This window comes from Peromyscus maniculatus, chromosome 8 (assembly GCF_049852395.1).
Source record: "Peromyscus maniculatus bairdii isolate BWxNUB_F1_BW_parent chromosome 8, HU_Pman_BW_mat_3.1, whole genome shotgun sequence".
NCBI lineage: Eukaryota > Metazoa > Chordata > Mammalia > Rodentia > Cricetidae > Peromyscus > Peromyscus maniculatus.
The window spans coordinates 93,384,413-93,407,656 of NC_134859.1; the positions used below are offsets into that span (position 1 = coordinate 93,384,413).

Consider the following 23,244-nt stretch of genomic DNA (forward strand, 5'->3'; position numbering starts at 1 on the left):
TTCCAGCACTCGGGAGGCAAAGGCAGGCAGATCTCTGAGTTCAAGGCCAGCCAACTCCAAGAGAATCAGGAGTTTGACTGTGGCCTGTGGTGATATTTTATTTGTACTGAAATGTGATTTTAATTTTATGTTAATAAATAAAGTTGCCCTGGGGTCAGAGCTATTAGAGCCATAGCAAGAGCATGGTGGTTAGAAGAGCTAGGTAGATTTCTGTGTGTTCAGGGATACAGCCAGTATTGGAGACATATGCCTTTAAGACCTGGAGGGCGGTACTTACAGGCAGTGATGAGGCAGTCATGTGGTTGGGTTTAGAACCAATGAGAAGGCAGAACAGAAAGACTATTTAAACACAGACAAACAGGAAGTAGCTCTCTCTCGGGGAAGTTAGGAGCACTGCAGGAGGTAATATTTTATCTCTGAGCTCTGACCTCTCAGCTTTCTCTTTTACATTGGCTCTGTGTTTCTTATTTTAAAAAGACGATTGGTTACATCTACAGTGGCCAACTTGGGCTACATACATAGTGAGACCCTTTCTGAAGCAACATACAGGGCTTTAGAATAAAACATACTCCAAAGTGTTAAGTGGTAACTACAAAAGAATATTCAAGATTAACACTTTTAATGGAAAATCATTTTAGTGCTAACTTTTAATGATAAGAGAACTTTACTTTGTGTGTGTGTACACGTATATTCTTTTTGTTTGTTTGTTTTTGTTTTTTGAGACAGGGTTTCTCTGTGTAGCTTTGCGCCTGTCCTGGAACTCACTCTGTAGCCCAGGCTGGCCTCGAACTCACAGAGATCCATATGCCTCTGCCTCCGAGTGCTGGGATTAAAGGCGTGAGCCACCACCACCCGGCATTTGTGTGTATATTCTTGTAGGACAATTCCAAAAAGTCAAGGAGGCACTCTCAGATTTTGTCAACAGTTTTTAATATATGTCATAGGTAGTTCATATGAATGCTTAAATTACAAAATTAGCTGCCACAGTCCGAATGTATGGGACTTTAAGAAAGCTTATATTACTCAAAAGATACTAAGCACATCAATTTTGATTCTAAAATGTATTTTAAAGATTTGTAAAACAATGTTAAGTCTAGAATCATATGGCCTTAAAGTGATTCGATTTTGTGTTATTCTTAATAACTTAAAACTTGTGAACTGTTAAAAAGCATACACCTGCATATCCCAGTGCACACAATTTCTATTAACCTAGACAAAGCCACATGAAAAACTCCATATAATTCCCAAGGCAACAGCACACACTTGTTTTCACCACAACTCACTGTTACTGCCTCAGAACACAGAAAGCATCAACAAAAACCCATCACCCAGTCCCCCTCCCTCCAAAAAAACCCAAAAAACAAAAACAACTCTTTCCCATCCCAGCAAAAATTACCTGGTACAAAGAGTGACTTAAAAAATGCTTTCTCAGTAGGAAGCATTTATAAAATGCAGAGATCTCAACAAGCCAATGCTTATGCAGATGGGGGGGCCTCTCCCCATGAAAGCTCCCGCCTCAAGAGGCAGACAAAACTCTCAATCATTTAAGAAAGCTCATTTTTAAAAAGCATACTTATGCATATCAATGGCTATTTGTTTCAAGAAAGTACATAACAGCCTCAGCTGTGGACAAGATAGAAGCAGAGGGAGAAGAAAGGAGGCCTCATGAGAAAGACAGAGAACAGCTTCTCCGTGAAGACCCAACAGGCTGCAGCAACCAAGCAAAGCCCTATGACCTCACAGAGCGGTGATCAGAGCTAGGTGAAGCAGCTCGCTTTTCATGCTTTCTTACTCAGGAAAAATAAACATCCAACTACTTCAAACTCAGCACTCACACTGTCATTAGCTCATAGTACCAGGCCAGGAGAAACTGCTCCTGTACTACCTACCTCTAGACTCTGCCGTGGACTTACAGTATCCTAACACCTGGAGCTTTCCTCCTATAATACTGTCGTCAGCACCGCCCACACACAACCAATACACTGCACTATGTTCCAGGGTCTCTGAGAGTCATCACCACATACCGGTTCTAAATTCCACTTCTTTCACAAGTTTAATGTGACACAGGAAAACAACAAGCAATGTTTATTGTGCAATTCCAATAGGAACTCTGGGGGTCTTGGTTTAGAGTCAGTCTCCACAGTTACTCTAATTGCCCAGTTTAAACAAAAAGCAACAACCCATCTAGAAATTTCATGATTGTTCTTCAAACACCAAAGCACTGATGATTCACGTTATAATTTAAAAATATTTTAAACTACACGTACTTTATATACCATTCTTTCATAAAATAATCAAACTAATTTGATTATGAGGGAGGAAATAAGTGAAAGAGCCCTTTCAATGTATCTACAGCCTCTGTAGAACTCTAAACCAAGAGGGGAGGGTGGACTAAGGACTTCTCAGTCACAGGAATATGTGAACTTTAGGGGGAAACGGACTCGTGCTTTTCCCGTTTCCGGTGGGCGCAGAGCTTACAGGTGGATGGGCGGAGCCCTCGAGGTGACTTTACATGGCTTTCACTTTGATTTGTTTCATTTTCATTTGCTTCTTCTCCAGCTTCTTTTGTTCTCTCCTCAAAGCAGCTTCCTGTGAAATAGGGACGGGGAGAGAAAGATCCAAATTAAGCTCTGAGCACACAATGAAAAACCCGGGGCTGGAGAAGCAGCCTGGTGGTTAGAGCTCGTGCTGCTCTTGCAGAAGACCCAAGTTCTGTTCCAAGCACGTCACAACTGCCAGTAACTCCAGTTCGAGGCCAGCCTGGGCTACCAAGTGAGTTCCAGGAGAGGCGCAAAGCTACACAGAGAAACCCTGTCTCGAAAAACCAAAAAAAAAAAAAAATAAAAAATAAATAATAAATTAAAAAAAAAAATCTTAGTTTTGCAGCAGAGAACACTCTTGAAGATAACCTTGTCTTTTTTTTTGGTTTTTAGAGACAGGGTTTCTCTGTGTAGTTTTGGTGCCTGTTCTGGATCTCGCTTTATAGACCAGGCTAGCCTCGAACTCAGATACACCTGGGTCTGCCTCCCGAGTGCTGGGATTAAAGGCGTGTGCCACCACTGCAGGCTTTAAACTGGCTGTTTTTAAGAAGCTTACCAACTCACATGTTAAGTCCTGGGCCCCCTTCCCTTTAAGCCATTGGAGTCTCCAACCACATAAAAAGAAAACTTCCTTCTTCACAAAAAAATGAAAGACAATACCTATTAATGATTCTTTTCTTTTCTTGTTATTTTTTTTCTTATATTGATGATTCTTAATGCAGATTTTCCATGTGTATACACCAAAAAGTCATTTTTATTTATGAAGACAGCATTAAAAACAGTGATATTTTTAGGGCGAACATAGCCATTAAGGGCTAAAGAGACGTCTCAGTCGATGGGATGCTTGTCTTAGAAGCATGAGGGCCCAAGTACATCCCTAGAGCCTGTGTCAAGTCTGGGGTGGTGGCAGGCGCTTGCTGAGGAAGAGTGGCGCTGGCCAGGCAGCCTAGCCTACTAAGTGAGTTCCAGGCCAGAGAGCAATGCCGTCCCTGTCCACTCCTCTCCCCCGCATCACACACACAGAGACGATCAGCATCTTTCAAGTGACACCCGAGTCTGTCCTTTGTACACATGTCTACGTGTCTCTTTACCACCACCCTGCTCTGTTCGTCCGTCTCTCCAAACAAAATCAAGAAAGCAAGAGGACATGAAAAAAATAAAAAACAAAACCCCAAAACCCCCACAAGGGTTTGTTTTTTACCTCGTGGCGTGAGAAGAAAAAAAAAAAAAGGCATGCGGCACAGGAGCAGCAATAAGGTTTCCTGAACACCTCTCCCGACAGCATTGCTGAACGACTCCTGGCACCTACACACTCACACAGCAGCAACTCCTATTCTCTTGGCAGGAGCCTCCTTTATCTGAAGAATGTCATTCAAACCTCAGAATTCACTACTTCCGTATCAAACCCTAACTTTCAATGACAAGTTTATTTAAATATAAGGTGCATATGCCAGTGTCGTTTAGTCCCCGATTTCTTTCTAATTGTTTGATCTGAAATGAGACTGTGGTGGGTAAAGAGGGTAATTCCAGGGGCACAAACTCAACTTAGTATGGCTTGGAAGAGGAAAAAGTGCTATCAGATGACAGCACATCCCAAATGCTGAAGAGTATTCAACTTTTAGCCTGTGTACATTTCTACACAGGATTGTCATAGTAGACAGTATGGTACAAATAGGCATCTGGATAATTAAGATTTATTTATTTTCATGTGCATTGGTGTTTTGCATGCATGTATGTCTGTGTGAGGGTGCCAGATCTCCTAGAACTGGAGTTATAGACAGTTGTGAACTGCCACATGGGTGCTGGGAATTGAACCTGGGTCCTCTAGAAGAGCAGTCAGTATTCTTAACCTCTGAACCATCTCTCCAGCCCACATCTGGGTAATTAAAAACAAACTAGTTTTGGGGAATTCTTACAAACCTCAACCTTAGACAAAGAACTTCAGGCAACTAAAGAACACTGAGAGCAGGAGAAACAGGGAAGAGCACACCAACCAGTTAGCCAATACCAAACGGTTAGCCAATACCAAACGGTCAGCCATGGAAATACACAAACAAGCAACATTATACAGACTGAACAGGTTGTGCTTATACATTTAGACACACACACACACACACACACACACACACACCAGCAACAACAACAACAAAAAAGAGGCCATGAATGTGAAGAGAGCTGGGGGAGGGGCTATGTATACAGAAAGTTTTGGAGAGAGGAAAAAAGAGAGAACGATACAATTATATTATAATCTCAAAAATATAAAACAGCCAAACCCAGCAGCCCCGGCAGCAGGGGTGTCTCACCTCCAGCCTGCGCTGCTTCTCGGGGTCTTCCTCATTCATGATCCGCTCCTTCTCGGCTCTCTTCTTCTCCTCGCGCCGAGACTGCGCAGCCTCCTGCCTCTGCACGTGTGTCAGCTTCAGGAAGTTCTCTTCCACGCGTGCGCGGTTCTTATCTGCTTTCTGTTTACCCTTCCCCAGGAAACAAAGTTTTCATAAGAAACCCATTTCCATCCCACAGGAGAAAACCCCACTGAGCATTCTTTGGTAAAACTATTCATTCCCCTTTGTGCTGGGCGGCGGTGGGTGGCGCATGCCTTTAATTGGGCAGATCTCTGTGAGTTCAAGGCCAGCCTGGTCTACAGAGTGCAATCCAGGACAGGCACCAAAACTACACAGAGAAACCAAACAAAAACAAAAACTATTTCCCGCGGGGCGGTGGCGGCGCACGCCTTTAATCCCAGCACTCAGGAGGCAGAGCCAGGCGGATCTCTGTGAGTTCGAGGCCAGCCTGGTTAACACAGTGAGTTCCAGGAACGGAGCAATGCTACACGGAGAAACCCAGTCTCGAAAACAAAACCTATTTCCCTTTGCTCTTCAAGTCAGCTAGCCAAGACTCAGTTGCAGTCACTGACCGCCGCTGCCCGCTGGGAAAAGCACAGTAAGCGGTGCCGGTTGGTAAGAACGGCTTCGGGTCTGTCTTACCTCTCGGTTAAGTCGGAACTTTTTGGCTTTGTCAATAGAGTAAATCACCATGTTCATCAGGGGGAGCAAAGCCTCCATGTCCTTTGGGTACGTGTTACCCGAGCCAGGCACTGGAAAACAAAGCCATTTCCCACTGAGTCAAGGGCAGCATTACCACCTCTGGGCTGGCAGTCTTTCTTAATGCTAACAAACTAGCTCCTTAGAGGAAGCCAGAAATCAGCAAGGAGGAAAGAGGTTAGCGATGCTGTACTTTTAGAGCTAGTATTTCAGAAGGAAAAGCAATCTCAAAAACATTTTCGAGGAAGCTAAGAACAGCTAGACAGGACCCAGAATACTCACCATTAAATGTAAACAGTAGTGTCCTCTTGGTGTCAGGCAGCTTTAAGGGCTGGCCCTCCCTGTCATGAAAGAGAAGTTTGGTAAGAGAACAAACATACGAAGGCACTTTCCATGCACACAAGCCACCCATCTGATTCCTGCTAATAAGAGCACTGTATGTACTCTGCATCTCTATAACAGCACTGTATGTACTCTGCATCTCTAAGTCAACAGTGATCAAAGAGCCTGGGTCACTTTACAGTCATCTAACCCACTCTGGGCTACATCTGCACCCCTCCAGGGGTGTCTCCAGTGCAGGATATATTCCCTTTCATCCAGGGAGCCAGAAATATGCCTATATTTAAATATGAGGCCATATTTTAAATACTTTTGCTTAATTTTTTAATTCCTAAATTTGTATTTATTTTGTGTATGAGTTTGCCTGCGTGTATGTATGTATGCAGTGCCCATGGAGGCCAGAAAAGGGTGTCAAATCTCTTGCAACTGGGGTTAGAATGGTTTTTAGACTCCATGAGGGAACGGGAAGCCAAGCCCTGATCCCTGGTCTTCTGCATAAGCAATACACTCTTTTTTTTTTGGGGGGGGGGGGGGTGAGACAGGGTTTCTCTGTGTAGCTTTGGCACCTTTCCTGGAACTCACTCTGTAGCCCAGGCTAGCCTCAAACTCACAGAGATCCACCTGCCTCTGCCCTCCAAGTGCTGGGATTAAAGGCGTGCGCCACCACTGCCCGGCAACAATACACTCTTAAGCACAAGTCAGCTCTCCAACCCCCAACTTTCACTTTTTTTCTTGGTCATTATCCTTTAAAAGTTGAGGTATACAGTTTAACAATTACTTAATAGCACTTACACTGTATCAGGTATTACAAGAATCCACAGATGGTTTCCTGTGAAAAAGGCTATGTATGTTGCTGCAAACACATCACTTTATATAGGAGAGACTCAAGCATCCTGAGACTTTGGTATGGTGGGGGTTATCCAACCAACAATCCCTCATGGACTTGGAGCGAGCACAGTTTATAATTTTGTTCTGTCATTTCATTGCAAATTTTGACTATCAAACAACTGACTTCTGCTCCACCCGCAACCAGAGGCTTGAGAAAGCTACAATGTAATACTTTGTCCCTGGTGTTGTTACTAAGTTTAGCAAAGCGAGGATGATACATCATCTCAAAGCATAAGGACCTGAGTAATCTCCACACAAGTAAATCCAAAATACATTCTGTTACTGCTACTCTTATTCTGGTATTGGGAAATGAACCCCATAGCTCCCACAATGTCTGTTGTTGACACCGAGTCTCCTGGCTGACTGAGAACTCACTATATATATCAGGCAGGCCTAGAACTCAGAGCTCCTTCTGTTCCTGCCTCTGAAAGCTGAAATCAAAGACCTGTATCCAGAATAGCTTTTGGTTATACTCAACCCCATAGCCTGTGAGAGTAGCCTGCAACTAATAATCAGGTCAGACCCCATTCTCTATCAGATGTAGATTTAGTTATGCTTTCCAGAGACTGACTGCAAATCCAATGACAAATTCAAGCCCAAACCATGAACAATACTGTACACCTGAACAATACTGCTGTAAACCAGAAACCATGGTACTGAAGTCATTTAAAAACACACCCAGGTATTCAAAAGGGAAGTGAGACAAGGTGATAAAATACAAAATACATAGATTTGTATTTCAAGTCAAACATCACAAATTTAGATGTGGTGAAGGGTGGACCAGCTGCAATTTCTTAGCACCAACCCTTCCTTCTGAAGGTCACTGGGTCAGTGACGAAGCATGCTGGGTGACGAGGCTGCCAGTGGCTTCTCAGGCCACACTAGGTGGGAGGACATTCATTACCAATTTTACTTTCCCACTTGGTAAAGAAACTATAGAGGTACTTTGTGGTGTTCCAACATAGAACCAATAAGGAAGATGAATTTTAATACTTGTATTTCATACATACTCTTGCATAATCTTTGGACCAGAGAACTGGTCTGAAAAATGGACAGATTCAATCTTGTCAGCATAGTGTGTAAGAAAGTGAACCATCTGAAAAAACGAAAGAAAAAAAGAATATTAACTAGAGTTTGGTGCATTTCCAAGCTTTTATAGATATTTACCTTTTAATTCTTATTTTTATAAAATGTTATTCAGACTAAAATATCTTTTTCTTAAAAGAAAACAAACAAAAAACCAGAATTGCCTAATGAGCCATCAATTCAGCCCTTACCTTCAGCTTAAAGAAATGGTTCTTGGCCAGGGGTGGCACATGCCTTAAATCCCAGCATTCAAGAGGCAGAGGCAGGTGGATCTGTGAGTTTGAGGCCAGCCTGGTCTACAGAGTGAGTTCCAGGAGAGCCAGGGCTGTTACACAGAAAATCTGTCTTGGAAAACCAGAAAAACAAAAAAGGAACAGTTCTCTGCGGCCATCCTCCAGCCTTAGCCTCTCCCGTGACAGATCACAAGTGCTTGCCCTGCGTGCTCACCTTTACTTAGACAAACTAAACTCATGAATGACTAAATAACACCATCAAAGGATTAAGGCAAAACAAACAACAATAATAACAATAACAACAAAAAACACTAAAACACTTGAAAATTGGCTTGGAGTGGTGGCACACCTTTAATTTAGCATCCGGTGGACAGAGGCAGGCAGATCTCTTTGAGCTCCAGGCTACCCAGGGGCTACATAGTGAGACTCCATCTCAAAAAAACAGAACAAAAACCTTGAAAGTCATTAGTTCTTTTAGTTCTTTCAGAGAACTTTTTTTTTTTTTTTCTTCGAGACAGGGTTTCTCTGTGTAGTTTTGTGCCTTTCCTGGATCTCGCTCTGTAGACCAGGCTGGCCTCGAACTCACAAAGATCCACCTGCCTCTGCCTCCCAAGCGCCGAGATTAAAGGCGTGCACCACCACCGCCTGGCTGAGAACTTTTTATTTTACTGTGAGTGAGTGTGTGTGTGTGTGTGTGTGTGTGTGTGTGTGTGTGTGCGCGCGCGCGTGCGCGCGCACGCGCGCGCGAGCGAGCGAGCATGTGAGCACAGTGCTCCCAGGGAAGCCAGTGAGTGCCATATCTCTCAAAGCTGGAGTTATGGGACACTTGGCTCGTTAGGCAGATTTGATGCTGAGATACACACTAGAGTCCTTATGATTGCACAGTGCTAACTGCCAGGCTGTTTCCGGTTCTGTCAGTGTGAGGAAGGAACACGTAACTGCGACTAGTGTACGGCACCAGAGAAGACCCGACCCAGCTTCAGGGAGACAACCCTCTCAACACGAGAGCTGGCCAGTGCCTCGTTAAAATGGTGTTGCTTTGCTACTGTTTCTAGTACAAGCAAGGGCTGTGTTTACCCAATTGATCAAAATCAGTTAGATGATATAAGTCTCACAGAAAATGTTTACCATGAATGATCTGTAGTCACAGATTATTTACCTGTTGTTTCAAAAAAGTAAAATAAAATTTAGTATGTGATTTTTATTTATTTATTCTTTTGGAGACAGAGTCTCTAGCTGTACTACCTAGCCTGGTCTGAAATTCATGATCCTCCTGCCTCAACCTCTAGAGTAGCTGCCATTACAGATGTGCACTGTGCACAGAATCTTTTATTGTATTTACCTTTGTATCCATCATTCCTTCTGTGACTTCTCCCATTTCTGACAGAATGGCCAACGAGTCTGGCAGTCCATATTTTGCTCCAGACTTAGGTTTATCACTACAAAACTCACTCTGGAAGAAAATAAAAACATGAAGCATAGTATTTTATTATAAGTTTTTTTTTCCCAAAAGGTTAGGTATGTACTACCTATTTTGAAGTGGTACTTAACACCTGAGTGACAGAACTGTGCTGTACTACAAAGCTGAACTTCTTTGTAATAAAGAGGCAGTGTCATCAGCCCGCTGGGCTTCTACCAGTTCGGCGAGGAGGAGGAGGGCAATGAGGCTGCGCAGGGCGCGACTCATTCGAGGAGAACCCGATTCTGAGGGCATCCCAGTGCTGGAGCTCGTGGACTCCATGGCCAACTGGGTACATCACACACGCAGCACATCCTGCCTCAGGGCCGCTGTATGTGGGTGAACCCAATGTAGAAGACGGAGGAGGAGTTAGGGGAGGAAGAAGAGAAGGCGGACGAGGGGATGGAGGAGGTGGAGCAGGATGTCGGTCCCCCTCTTCTGACTCCTCTCTTGGAAGATGCAGAAGTCATGCACCTGTCGCCCTGGACCACCCGCATCTCCTGCAGCCTCAGCCCTCAGTACTCGGTGGCCATTGGGCGCTCCAACCTCTGGCCGCGGGCCTACGCCTACGCCTATGCCATTGGCAGGAAGTTTGAGAACCTCTACATTGGCTGGGGTCACAAGTACAGCCCTGAGAATTTCAACCCATCCCTGCAAGCTCCGATTCAGCAGGAGTACCCCAGCGGCCCTGAGATCACGGAGATGAGTGACCCCACGGTGGAGGAGGAGCAGGCCTGAAGGCTGCACAGGAGCAGGCCCTGGCAGCCTCTGAGGAAGAGGAGGAGGAGGAGGAGGATGAAGAAGACCTGGAGGACTAAGGTCACCAAGCTCTTTTCCAGAGCCTTTCCCCTTAGTGGTAGTTACAGATTATATTTTTTCGGTTGCTTTTGTTCCCTGCCCTTGCAGGACACGGGTAGGAAGGCACACAATGCTCCAAATAAAACCCCCCACAGCACAGCCGCTAAGTTACATTCATCATCATACTGGGCGGTTGGGTTGACTCATTCCAAAAAAAAAGAAAGAGAGGCAGTGTCTGCACACATTTGCATTCCCGCAACTGGACGTACCAGATCCTGCATCTCTTTCTGCAGTCGCACCAAAGCTTTGCGAGTGCCAACAGCAAACACAAATGTATCCATGTCCTCATCATTCATAGTTACTTTTATTTGCTGTAAAAAGAAAACAAGAACAAGACTCGTTAGGTTCTATGATGGATAGATTTCTAAATAGCCCTGAAGAGTTCAGTCTTCTGCGATATACATTTTCCCCTTGAGCAGGATTCAGATATAATGGCAGAAGACTCCTAATCAGTTGATTCAAATTAACAGAAAGGAGCATTGTCTGAAATGAAAAATAACTGTGCCCTAGCACAAGAAGAGAATCTTTGGGGCAAAAGTGATCATCAAGGGGTGGATTATAAAGAGCTGAGAGTAACGCCCCCAGGACCTGAGTAATTCCCAGGAGGCAGATACCGAGAAAATAGGTACCTATAAATAAATACAAGAGACTGAATTCTGACAAAAATCTGAATGAGCTTGTGAAGAAGGAAACACAGCCTGGCTCACACTGTTTCCAGCCTCACAGACCTAACTAGAGCACCCGGCTAACCTACACTGAACCACTCATGTATTGATACTGTGAAATAATAAATGGTGTCGGTTTGTTTGTTAGTTTTGTTTTTGTTTTTGAGACAAGGTCTCAAAATTTTTTTTTTTTAATTTTGCTGGGCATGGGGACATAATGCCTTTAATCCCAGCACTCAAGAGGCTGAGGCAAGCAGATCTCTGTGAGTCTGAGGTTAGCCTGGTCTACAGAGTGAGACTGTTTCAAAAAAGAAACAGAAAAAGATTTCTTATTTCTATCCTATGTGTATGAGTGTTTGCCTGCATGCATATCTGCGCACCATGTGTGTGCAGCACCCATGGAGGCCAGAAGAAGGCACTGGATCCCCTGGAACTAGAGTTACAGATGGTTATGAGATGGGTGTTGGTGCTAGGAATCAAACCCGGGCACTCTAGAAAAGTAGCTAGTGCTCCCAACCGCTGAGGCACTTCTCAAATCCCAAATGGTACTGTTTTAAGCTGTCCAGTTTTGTGGCAATTTGTTATGAAGAAACACAACACTAATGTAGGTTCATACTGAGTAGTCCAATACAAAAGTCAGCAATAAACAGGATCCCAATGGACAGTGTGATATAAGAATTATATCTGGGGGGTGGACAGATGGCTCAATGTTAAAGGCTAGGCTCACAACCAAAAGTGTAAGAATTATATCTGGGTTTTGCCTCAGGTTCCTGGCACCAAGATAAAACCTTCAGTAAGTTTCATTATTGGGAACCCCTTTCAATCAACCTGAGTTGGCGCTAATGTAAGGTCTCCACATGGCTTCAGGAATGGGGCTGAACACGAGATAAAACTAAGGCTGAGAGGTGGACCTTTCAGCCCTACTCAAGGCCCTTGTGGGAAGGAGCATGGAGCATTGCAGTACAGAAATCCTTGATTGAACCACATTCAGAAAGCTTCCATATTTGTAAACTTTTGAATCTGTTAAAAGGGTGGCACGTTTGGAGAAGACAAAGAAGCTCCACATACCTCCTTCCCTTTTTTGACAGGGTTTCTCTGTGCAGCTCTGGCTATACTGGAATTCTCTGTAGACCAGGCTGGCCTGGATCTCACTCTGTAGACCAGGCTGGCCTGGAACTCACAGAGATCCACCTGCCTCTGCCTCACAAATGCTGGGATTAAAGGCGTGTGCCACTATGCTTCGCATCCCCTCATTTTTTTTTTTTTTAAATTGGCTACTGCTGAGTTGTGTCCTTAATAAGTCAGTAAATATAAGCAAAGTTTTTCTTGAATTCTGTGAATCATTCTACTAAATTAGTCAACCTGGAGGGAGGTGATGGGAACCCTCAATTCATAGGTGATCAGCCAAAAGTGTACATGGTGGCCTGGGATTTGAAATTTCCTCAGAATAGGGATAATGGGGGCCCTGAATCCTTCAACCTATGGGACCTAAAGCTAATTTCAAGCAGTGTCAGGACTGAATTGTTGGATCCCTGCTTGTGTCTAGAGACTCCAAGAACTGGCCATTGTTGGAAAACATCTTTATACAAGTAAATAATTCTTAATATTCTGCATAGGAACAGGCAGTGTTATAAACCTAAGAAGTCTGATCTGTTAAAACATGGTTCTAGTTATACTAATTGTATTTCTTAATGGTTGGGCCAAATTCTCAGTATGTGGAAGAAAGAAAATGTGGGGCTAGAGATGGATGGCTCAATAGTTAGGAGCACTTGCTGCTCTTACAGAGGACACAGGTTCAGTTCTCAGTATCCACATAGAAGTTCATAACCATCTGTAACTAGTTCCACGGGGTCCAGCTCCCTTTTCTGACCTCCTCGGACACACATGTGGTACACAGACAAACATGCAAGCCACACACACACATAAAAATTTTAAATCTTTTGTTTAAAAAAGAGGGTGATACTAATGTAGGGAAAGACATGGTAAATGGCAGCTATAATAAAAAAAAAAAGAGAGAGAGAGAAAAGGATTTCTGTTCTTCTGGATTCACAGGAAATTACAGAACCCAGAAGAAAATAATTTTTTTTTTTTTTTTTTTTTTTTTTTTGGTTTTTCGAGACAGGGTTTCTCTGCGTAGCTTTGCGCCTTTCCTGGAGCTCACTTGGTAGCCCAGGCTGGCCTCGAACTCACAGAGATCCGCCTGGCTCTGCCTCCCAAAAGAGTGCTGGGATTAAAGGCGTGCGCCACCACCGCCCGGCTGAAAATAATTTTTATAAAAAGCAAAAACAGCAATCCTGTCTGTGGTATCTCTCTTTGGGAGAGAGACAGGAAACATTTTTGACAGAGGGTGCAATTTACAGGTGAATGTTAATTTAATAAATGGAAGAGAGTACACTCAAAAACCCAGATTGTGATTTGAGCTCTTTCAACCAAAATGAATCATTTGATGTTTTAAAAACAAAACAAAACAAAACAAAAAAGACCTAAAACAAAATAAACTTTGAGAAGAAACCTAGTGTTTTGTCAAAGACACAAGTATTCCCAGGGCCGGTGAGATGAGACGGCTTAGAATGTGCTGCTCGCAATGCAAGCCTGAAGGCCTGAATTTGATCCCCAGACCCCAAGCTGTAAGGAGAGAACTGACTCCCCAAAGCGTCCTCTGACCTCCACCCATGTCCCTGGTATGCAGGCACCCATATTTACACACATAGGTAAGTTTTAAAAATCAGGCAAAGGTATACATAAGGAGAACCAGATACCAGGGCACACTATGTGGGCAACTGTTCTCTCTAGTAAGGATAATCCAGCGGTTACAAGAGGTGACAGACATTATCTCCTTCCCTGAAAAGAGCAAGTGGAGGCCTCCCGACATGTGAACCCTGACCTGCTTAGGTAGAAAAGCACCCATTTTCTGCCATGGACACAAACTGCCAGGAGTTCTAAATACAATCCAAACAGAAATGGAATAGCTAAGAAAATAACTCAGTTTATACCAAGAAAAGCAGCAGGAATACATACCACTTGATCACTCACTGGCCTCATCATCCGGGCCAGGACATTAAGTAAGTCTTGTCTTTTAAGGAACTGAAAAAAAATGAGAAAAATGAGTCAATACCTTGCAGCTTACACTTACAGAAGGGCTTTGGAGGGGACTCAAATGCTTCATTTGACAACTACTAGAAATATAATGCTCAGACCTTATTTTAAATCAAACAAGGAGGAATGAAGCACTAAATTTATATTAGCAGTCACATTAAAAAAAAAATAAAGGAAAGATACACATGGGACCAGTTCCCTACTTACCCTCAGCTGGATGAGCATGCCTTCACAGCACACTCGACCAGAACACCACAGGTTATAGATGTGTTCATTCTCCTGATTCAACTTTCCTGTGCTTGTGGCTTCTTTGTTAGTCCCATCATCCCCTAGGAGTAAAAGCACTGAATCTGATTCCCTGGACCTTCGGATCCCTTTAGGACAGCAACGCTTTGCTATCTCAGAGAATCTCCTCTGAGAGGGATTAAAGGACGGCACTGTGGCTTTTACTTCAGTATTATTCTAAAGGGCTCACGCCTCAATAGATTTACGTATAAATTACCATCTGCTTCTTCACACATTAATTCATCTAGTCTTGAAGACATATTCAGTGTCATCTCTCAGCCAACCATCTTCACAACAAGATCTGTATATAAGGCCTGGATTTTCTGTGTGAACTTCATTAATTCCAATTACTTCTGACTGAGGAGAGTTCAATGGCAGTTTCCACACATTCCAAATCACCAAAATCATTATTTTATTTCAATTTTACACCAACTTCAGGAAGACTACAGCAAACAAAACTCCCAAAGTTTCCTGTGCAAAATTACCGATTTCCACCATTCCACCATTCCACGTTGCTATCCATTCACGTTTCTCTGTGACTTTATGCAGAGAGCAGAGAGAATGGTCTCTGCCATCGCTACCAGTGCACAGCAGGCACCAAGATGGCGGGCGTCAAGGATACAGACTGTTTTCTTTGTCATCTGCTAGGCCAATGTGCTGGGGTGCTGAGGGTTGATGCATAGGCTAGTAGAGGTGGGACTTCTTTTTACTTTTAAAACTCTTTATTGTCTCCATAAAAAAAGTTATGGACTCTGGCATGAAGAAGAGGGAGGGCAATGAGCCAAAGAATGCTTCCCCACCACCCCCATCCAATTCCCTGATCAAAAAACATCCTAAAAAACTATGGAACAGGGAGGAGAGCATCCACTGGTAAACAGGTAGATAGTTCTAATAATATGGTTGCAATTTAACCCCTTAGATAAGCTTTAACATTAGTTTCCTTATTACAACAATGAAAACTATATCCCATTAACACTGTTGCAACAACAAAACGCAATTAAAAAACAATGTGTGACCAAAAAAAAAAAAAAAAAAAGAACATGTGAGGCCTAACTTAATAGTGCATGGCTTTAATCCCAGCACTAGGGAGGCAGAGGCAGGAGAATCTCTGTGAGTTTGAGGCCAGCCTGGTCTACAAGGCAGTGCAAGCCTGGTCAGAGCTATATAATGGGCAATGAAGATGGCTCAGGAGGGGGAGGCACTGGCTCCCAAGTCGGACGACCTGACAAGTCTGACAACCTGACTCGGGGACCCACATGTGGAAGGAGAGAACTGATTCTCACAGCTGTTTTCCCTGCTCTCCTGTCACAAGCCTTCCTGTCCACTTCCCATAAATAAATTAATAACAAAATAATTTAAAAAACAATTAAAACAACAAAGCCAATGCAATGCATGTAAAGTGCATACTAAAATGTGCATAAACAATAGCAGAGGGAAGGGAGCTTATTACAAAGGAGAAATAAAGTGCTAAGTGAGTGTGAAGAGAGTTTAACCTCACAATCCACACCACACAGCTACTCTACAGACTTCATGCATATCTCATCTGTGGAAGTAAAATCAAAGTACCCAGAACTTAAGAAATTGTGAGGGATTTCCCTGTTCTAAAACTCCAACTGAAATTATTTATCAAACTACCTACAATGACAAAGTTTCTTGTTTCAACCAGAATTTTAACATCTTCTTTTTACACTTGACTGTATTCAAAGCTATTTAGCAATTATACTATTGACTAATGAAAAATGATGAGCTTATATATTTAATTTATTTATATGTAAAACCCAGCCAAATGGGATTCTTGAAGAAAACAAACACATTGTAGTCAGCAGTTAGGTATTTCTGCTGAGGGGACAAACTGTTCTTACCAGCCTGTTTCCACATAGACCGCTGGACTCATAATCAGCTTAACTTACCCACTAAGGTAAAATTGCTCTCCAAAAGCTCTCTATGAGAGTTAAACCAGGCCTGAGCAAGTCGGCTGTTTTTATTCTTCCCAATGATGTAGTTCATGATATAGGCAAGCAGACCAGTCACCATCAGGATCTCTAGATAATAACTCTCCCAGCTGTTCTGGAGGTGTGCAGGGACCTTAAGGAAAAAAAAAATCCCATTTAATGTTGGCTGAGACTGAACATGGAGTCTAAAGAATGGATGAAAAAATGAGAAAGCCCACTGACAGAAGTGGATAATTTATATTACTGTCACTGGAAATAAATTTACACTTTAGCAGCTGGAGAGAAGACTCAATGGTTAGGAGCACTGGCTGCTCTTGCAGAGGACACAGGTTCAGTTCCCAGCACCCATATGGTAACTTATAACCATCTCTATTCCAGGTCCAGGGGACCTGATGCTGCCTCTGGCCTCATCCAAGGGCAGCAGGCATGCACATGATACACTAGACATACATGCAGACAAAACACTACCACACATAAAATCTTTTAAACAACAACAAAAAAATTACACTTCAAAAAAGATGCCTATTTTGATCTTCTAGGTCAGCTTTTTTATTTATTTTGTTTTGGCGTGTTTTTGTTTTTGTTTCTTTGAGATAGGTTTCTGTAGCCCTAGCTGTCCTGGAACTTGACTTGCACACCAGAGAACTCGGAACTCAGAGATCTGCCTGCCTGTGCTTCCAGAGTGCTGGGACCAGAGGAGTGTGCTGCTGTCACCACCGCCTGGCTCTAGGTCAGTCACTTTCCAGAGCACGTCCAATGTCGCCCACTTATACTACTTGAATTAAGTAAAAGTGGGAGGGCTAGACTACAGCTTGGGAATTGCTTCATAGCAATGGATGCTTCTCAGAATTCATGGTAAGCTCTTTATTAGATTGCACCATTATTTCAATACCCACCGTATGTCATGGATTACAGTTATGGGAATAATGATTTATTGCTTAGTTTGGAATTTGGAATCTTATATACTTACATCAACAATTGTTATTGGGTCTTTGTTTTTGCTAGAAGAGGTATCTGGTTTGTCTTCATAACCCTCAAATTCTTCATCATCATATGGCTCACTTTCAGTATCTCCCTCCTATAAAAACAAAGCACAGTCATGTCACAAACGGCACCGGCAGTTGTGTCTCACTTTGGGGGTGAATCTGTGAAGGAAAACATGACTAGTAGGCAACAAGTACAGAACACAGAGATATAAAATGCTTTTGGCAAAATATCAAACTTTGAGGCATAAGATTAAGTAAGTTCCAGAAAACTAACATGTATGGTAATATTTAGTAACACATTTCATATTTGAAATTTGGTAAGAGAGCTGGGTGTGGTGGCAAGTGCATTTAATCCCAGCACTTGGGAAGCAGGTGGATTTCTGTGATTTTGAGGCCATCCTGGTCTACATAGCAAGTTCAAGGACAGTCAGGACTATATAGTAAAACTCTGCTTAAAAAAAAAAAAAAAGAAAAAGATTGTTCTAATAGAATAAACCTTGTTCCTGTTTTCTCACTGCTTCTTACTACACATAAAGAACAATGTGGATGATGAGTATGTTAATTAGCCTTTGTGTTAATTCAATTCTTCAATGTACACACATAGTAAAATATGGTAAAAAGAAAAACAAAACACAAGTGAGATCTTTTCTCAAAAATAAACAAAATGAGATACTATACAGCATGAATAAATAATTTGTTATAAACTTCAAAAATGAGGAGGAAAAAACCCAAAACACCAAAAGAATGATGTCACTTACTTTTAAACCCAAAGTTCTAAATTCTCATTCATATATTATGTATCCTCAGTTCAGATCATATCTACTACAGTAACTACAGAAAACAATGCTTCATCAAGGTAGGAACACACCACAAAATCTTTAGAAGAGCTTAGCTGGGTAGTGATGGCACACGCCTTTAATCCCAGCACTAGGGTGTCAGAGACAAAACAGGTCTCTGTGAGTTTGAGGCCAGCCTGGTCTACAAAGCCAGGTCCAAGACAGCCAGGGGTACAGAGAGGGACCTTATCTTTAAAAAAAAAAAAAAAAAAGAGAGAGAGAGAGAGAGAGAGAGAGAGAGAGAATAAACTAGAAGAGCTCTACCTGAACAAAAATAAAGATTCCAGATAACACACTAATAAATTTTTCCATCCTCTGGATTTTCCAGTAAATCAATAAGCACCCTGTTTGGTGGAACTAGAGAAACATCTCATAAATGAAGAGCACTGGCTGTCCTTGCAGAGGACCTGGATTTGGTTCCCAGAACCCACATGGCTGCTTAGGTCCAAAGGATCCACTTCTCTGCTTCAGCCTTCGGGGAACCAGGTGTGCACACAGTACACTTATGTGCAGGCAAAACACTGAGACACATACAATAAAAATAAATCCACCTGGTGAGGCAGACAGATCTCTGTGAGTTCAAGGCCAGCCTGGTCTACAGAGTGAGTTCCAGGACAGCCAGGACTACACAGAGAAACCTCTTCTCAAAAAACCAAATAAATAAACAAACAAATAAATCAGTCTTAAACAAAAACCCTACCTGGGTATCCGCATCTTCAAAATCTCCTTCTTGGTTTTCATCCTGCCCTTCCAACTCCACAGTGGTCTCATCTTCATCATCTTCAGTGCTTATCACTCGCTGAGGAGATTCCGTAACAGAATCTTCCATGACATCCTCAAACTCAGCGAAGTCATTATCATCATACTCTACTATGTCTTCCTCATCCTCGAAATCATCAAACTTGGCTTCAGAGACACGCCCCAACACCAAAAGGACCACACAGAAAGTGTAGAAGGCTTTCATTGCGTCTTAAAAAGTACACTGTGAGAGACAGAGAGTGTGTGCTAAGTGAACTACCATTCCGCATACACGATTAACATATTTTGTAAATTGTTCGTAATCTACAAACCAGCTAGGTGTGCTGGTACTACTTGTAATCCCAGTACTTGGGGGTAGAAAGAGGATCAGAAGTCCACGGCCAGCCTTGGTTACTTACTGAGCTCGAGGCCAGACCAACCTACAGGCTGACCCTTAATTAAAAAACAAAACAATCACCGGGAAGTGGCAGTGGTGGTACATGCCTTTAATCCCAGCACTCAGCAGGCAGAGGCAGGGGGATCTCTGAGTTCAAGGCCAGCCTGGTCTACAGAACAAGTTCCAGAACAGCCCAAACTGTTATAGAGAAACCCTGTCTTAAAGAACAACAAGGCCGGGCATTGGTGGCGCACGCCTTTAATACCAGCACTCGGGAGGCAGAGCCAGGCAGATCTCTGTGAGTTCGAGGCCAGCCTGGGCTACCAAGTGAGCTCCAGGAAAGGCACCAAAGCTACACAGAGAAACCCTGTCTCGAGAGAAAAAAAAAAAAAAAAAAAAAAAAAAAAAACCCAACCTCACAAATGCCTGAGTTTCTCTTTCTCAATTCTTTTTTTTTTTTTTTTTTTTTTTTTTTTTTTTTTTTGGTTTTCCGTGACAGGGTTTCTCTGTGTAGCTTTGGTGCCTGTCCTGGATCTCGCTCTTTAGACCAGGCTGGCCTCGAACTCATAGAGATCTGCCTGGCTCTGCCTCCCGAGTGCTGGGATTAAAGGCGGGCGCCACCACCGCCCCGACAACAAAATCTATTTTTAAGCATAGCCGTTCAGTCTAAAAGATGGATATGTGAGAGTATTACTGACAGCGCACTGATGGATATGTGTGAGCGTATTAGTACCGATGATTAAACTATGGGTGTAACACCCAAACCATGTTTTCTTGTTACAAAAGGGCCGGGCTGATGGGACAGCTTGGTGGGTAAAGGCTTGCCAACAAGCCTAAGGACCTGAGTTTTACCCTTGGGCCCCACATGGCAGAAGGACAAAACCAAGTCTCATAAGTTGTCTTCTGACCTCTAGGTTCTTACAGTGGTGTACTTCCCTGCTTTTCTCACCCCAATGAATGAATGAATGCAATTTTAAAATGTTAAAGGGAGGCTGGCTATGTAACTCGGTTGGTAGAGTACCTGGGATGACACTAGCACCATATAAAATTGGGTGTGGTGGCACACTCCTATAATCTGAGCACTTGGGAGTCTGAGGCAGGGGGATCAAAGTTCAAGGGCATCCTCCTCTACATAGTGTTCCTGGTCTGTCCAGGCTTCATGAGACCCTGTCTCAAAAACTCCAGAGGGCTGGTAGGACGGGGTGCACGCCTTTAATCCCAGTACTCAGGAGTCAGAGGCAGGCAGATGCCCGAGTTCAAGGCCAGCCAGGACTACATAGTTAGAGCCTATATTTAAAGAGAGAGAGAGAGAAGGAAGGAAGGAAGGAAGGAAGGAAGGAAGGAAGGAAGGAAGGAAGGAAGGAAGGAAGGAAGGAAGGAAGGAAGGAAGAAAGAAAGAAAGAAAGAAAGAAAGAAAGAAAGGAAGAGCAAGCAGCAGGGTGTAGTGGCTCAATCCTCTAACTCCAGCACTAGACTACCCAGAGTTCCACCGGCCTGCCCTGCCCTACATAGTGAGTTTTGAGCCAGCCTGCAAGAGTGAGACACTGTCTCAAAACACAAAGCTTCTGCTTTAGTGTTCCCCTTTTCAAGTAGAAGTAACTACTTACCATCGTCAGCCTGATTAACAGACTCCCAAAAGGTCCGGTCATTTCAAGCTGAATCTATACCCGGAATGTTCACAACACAGAAGTATTTCTTTTTGTTTCTCTCTCTCTCTCTCTCTCTCTCTCTCTCTCTCTCTCTCTCTCTCTCTCTCTCTCTCTTTCTTTCTTCTTTTTTTGTTTGTTTTTCAAGACAGGGTTTCTCTGTTTAATCCTGGCTGTCCCAGAACTCACTTTGTAGATCAGGCTAGCCCAGAACCCAGAGATCCACCTGCCTCTGCCTCCCTGGGATAAGCGCTGGGATTAAAGGCGGGCACAACCAGCGCCCAGCTTCACCAAAGTATTTCTAGTGCAATTCATACAACCAGGCTCCCTCAGGGTTATTTAAGCTAAAATTATCCAAGGCATTTGTGCACGGGCTTCCCTTCTAATAAGACTCAGCTGCACCTGTCGACCTATTTCTCAAATGCACAACTCTCTGCCAGGTCACCCAGACTCTAGGACTTCTGAAGCAGAAAACACAAGAATCCAGGCCATGCACATGCATTAACATGCCTGTCTGATTATCTTGGGCAAGCTCACTCAGTAATCTCTCAATCACTTGACTCCAGACTTAAAAAAAACGAGTGAGTGAAGCTATCATTGCTCGTCTTTTCGGGTCTTTATGGCATTAGTCAAAGCGATGAAGTTTCTAGAAACGATGTAGACATTCCCGTCTCCTTTCAAAGTGTTGGCTACAAACAAGTTGAATGTTAGAAGCCTTCAGCTAAGGTCGACTCTAGAAGTGGCTGCTTCTGCCAAACCTCTCTCTCGTGTCTGGTCCTACCTCCACCACCACGGAGAAGCCCAGTGTCTACGCTCCATTCTTCTGCTGCACACCAGAAATTTTCTCAGATTTTGTTCTGCTGATTTGGAATTTGCTCAAAGCCACCCATAAGACCCCAAACCCTCCTCAAGTCCAACAGAAAGATGGACCAGAAGAGGATGGACAGAAGTTTAATTATTTTTTTTTAAATTCGGGAGAGATAAGTTGCGAGGATTGATGCATGTCCCCACCAGCCAGACATAAAGGGTTGGTTAGGTGAGAAACAGTACCCTGGTTCTGCGGCCACGCAACTTAGTCACCGCTCGGCCTGGCTCGGCCACACCGACTAGCAGCATGTCAAGGCCCGCTACCTACCTGCACCTGAGGCTGCACCCCGGCCCGGGACTTCGGAGGCCACCACCTCCACCCAGCCTGCCTGTGTGTGGCCTCCGCCTTCAGGTCGCAAAGATTTTTGCGGACCGCGATGTCACTGGGACACGGTCCAGAACAGGTAGCTCAGTCACGGCACTCTACACTTCACGTAGCTTCAGCCGTCCGTTACGTAGAATGCGTAGGGCTGGTCTGCGCCTGCGCGCCGAGTGGGGGCCGGGCGCGGCCTTAAGGACAGCGCCGGGCGAGGTTGGGCTGCTGGGAAAATGACGTAACCTTCGCCGCCCCGGGGCCTAGAAGCGCTCTCTGGGTTCTCCTAGGGCTCCGTCAGGGTGACGTCACCTTGATCCGGTGCTCCGGAAGCTAAAGGTGGCCATACTCTATGGGGCCATGCGGTCAGAGGCGTGAAGGGAAATGTAGCCCAAGTCGGTTTTGTTTTTTTTTTTGCAAGGGACAGGAGCTAAGCGAGGGTCAACATTCTTATGCAAATAAAATTTCCGGTCAACTTCCTTTGATCTTGGATTTTTTTGAGCAGTGCCTTGTCACTTCCGCTCTCTTCATCTCAGATCTCAGGGTTTCTCTGTGTAGCTGTGGCTGTCCTGGGACTCGCTCTGTAGCCCAGGCTGGCCTGGAACTCACAGAGATCCTCCTGCCTCTGCCTCCTGAGTGCTGGGCTGAATCCCAGCACCGCCCGGCCCAGATCTACTCTCTTTTTTTTTTTTTTTTTTTTTTTTTTTTTTTGGTTTTTCGAGACAGGGTTTCTCTGTGTAGCTTTGCGCCTTTCCTGGGACTCACTTGGTAGTCCAGGCTGGCCTCGAACTCACAGAGATCCACCTGGCTCTGCCTCCCGAGTGCTGGGATTAAAGGCGTGCGCCACCACCGCTCGGCCCAGATCTACTCTCTTAACATGAGCCATAACCAGTCCTCACCCAGACCCAGGTGCCTGTCCAGAGTGTGTGACGCGCCTATGACGTGTTCCGGCATCTGAGGGGCGGGCCTAATTGGCCCCTTTCGGGAGCCGTAGCCCCAAGCCACACCCTTCGGCTCGC

The 23,244-nt window shown here is 44.0% G+C and overlaps 1 protein-coding gene across 1 annotated transcript; it reads right to left on the reverse strand.

Moving 5' to 3' along the window:
* Nucleotides 1–913: 913 nt before the first annotated feature.
* Nucleotides 914–23,244, reverse strand: Ccdc47 (coiled-coil domain containing 47). Its single transcript, XM_076543558.1, has 14 exons — nucleotides 23,076–23,244; nucleotides 22,181–22,854; nucleotides 18,965–19,246; nucleotides 17,413–17,520; nucleotides 16,401–16,575; nucleotides 14,413–14,534; nucleotides 14,128–14,193; nucleotides 10,654–10,755; nucleotides 9,470–9,580; nucleotides 7,819–7,904; nucleotides 5,864–5,922; nucleotides 5,525–5,634; nucleotides 4,844–5,011; nucleotides 914–2,589 (listed from the first exon to the last, which is right to left on the reverse strand). The coding sequence occupies exons 3-14, from the start codon at nucleotides 19,226–19,228 to the stop codon at nucleotides 2,509–2,511; spliced, it is 1,452 nt and encodes a 483-aa protein (XP_076399673.1). The 5' UTR covers nucleotides 19,229–19,246; nucleotides 22,181–22,854; nucleotides 23,076–23,244; the 3' UTR covers nucleotides 914–2,508.

Coding starts and splice junctions, on each gene's coding strand:
- Ccdc47 (XM_076543558.1), bottom strand. CDS start 19,228: ATGAAAGCCTTCTACACTTTCTGTGTGGTCCTTTTGGTGTTGGGGCGT. Junction 10,756..14,127: donor GGCCAGTGAGTGATCAAGTG/GTATGTATTCCT, acceptor TTCTTTTTACAG/CAAATAAAAGTAACTATGAA. Junction 5,012..5,524: donor AGTTCCGACTTAACCGAGAG/GTAAGACAGACC, acceptor TTCCTGGGGAAG/GGTAAACAGAAAGCAGATAA.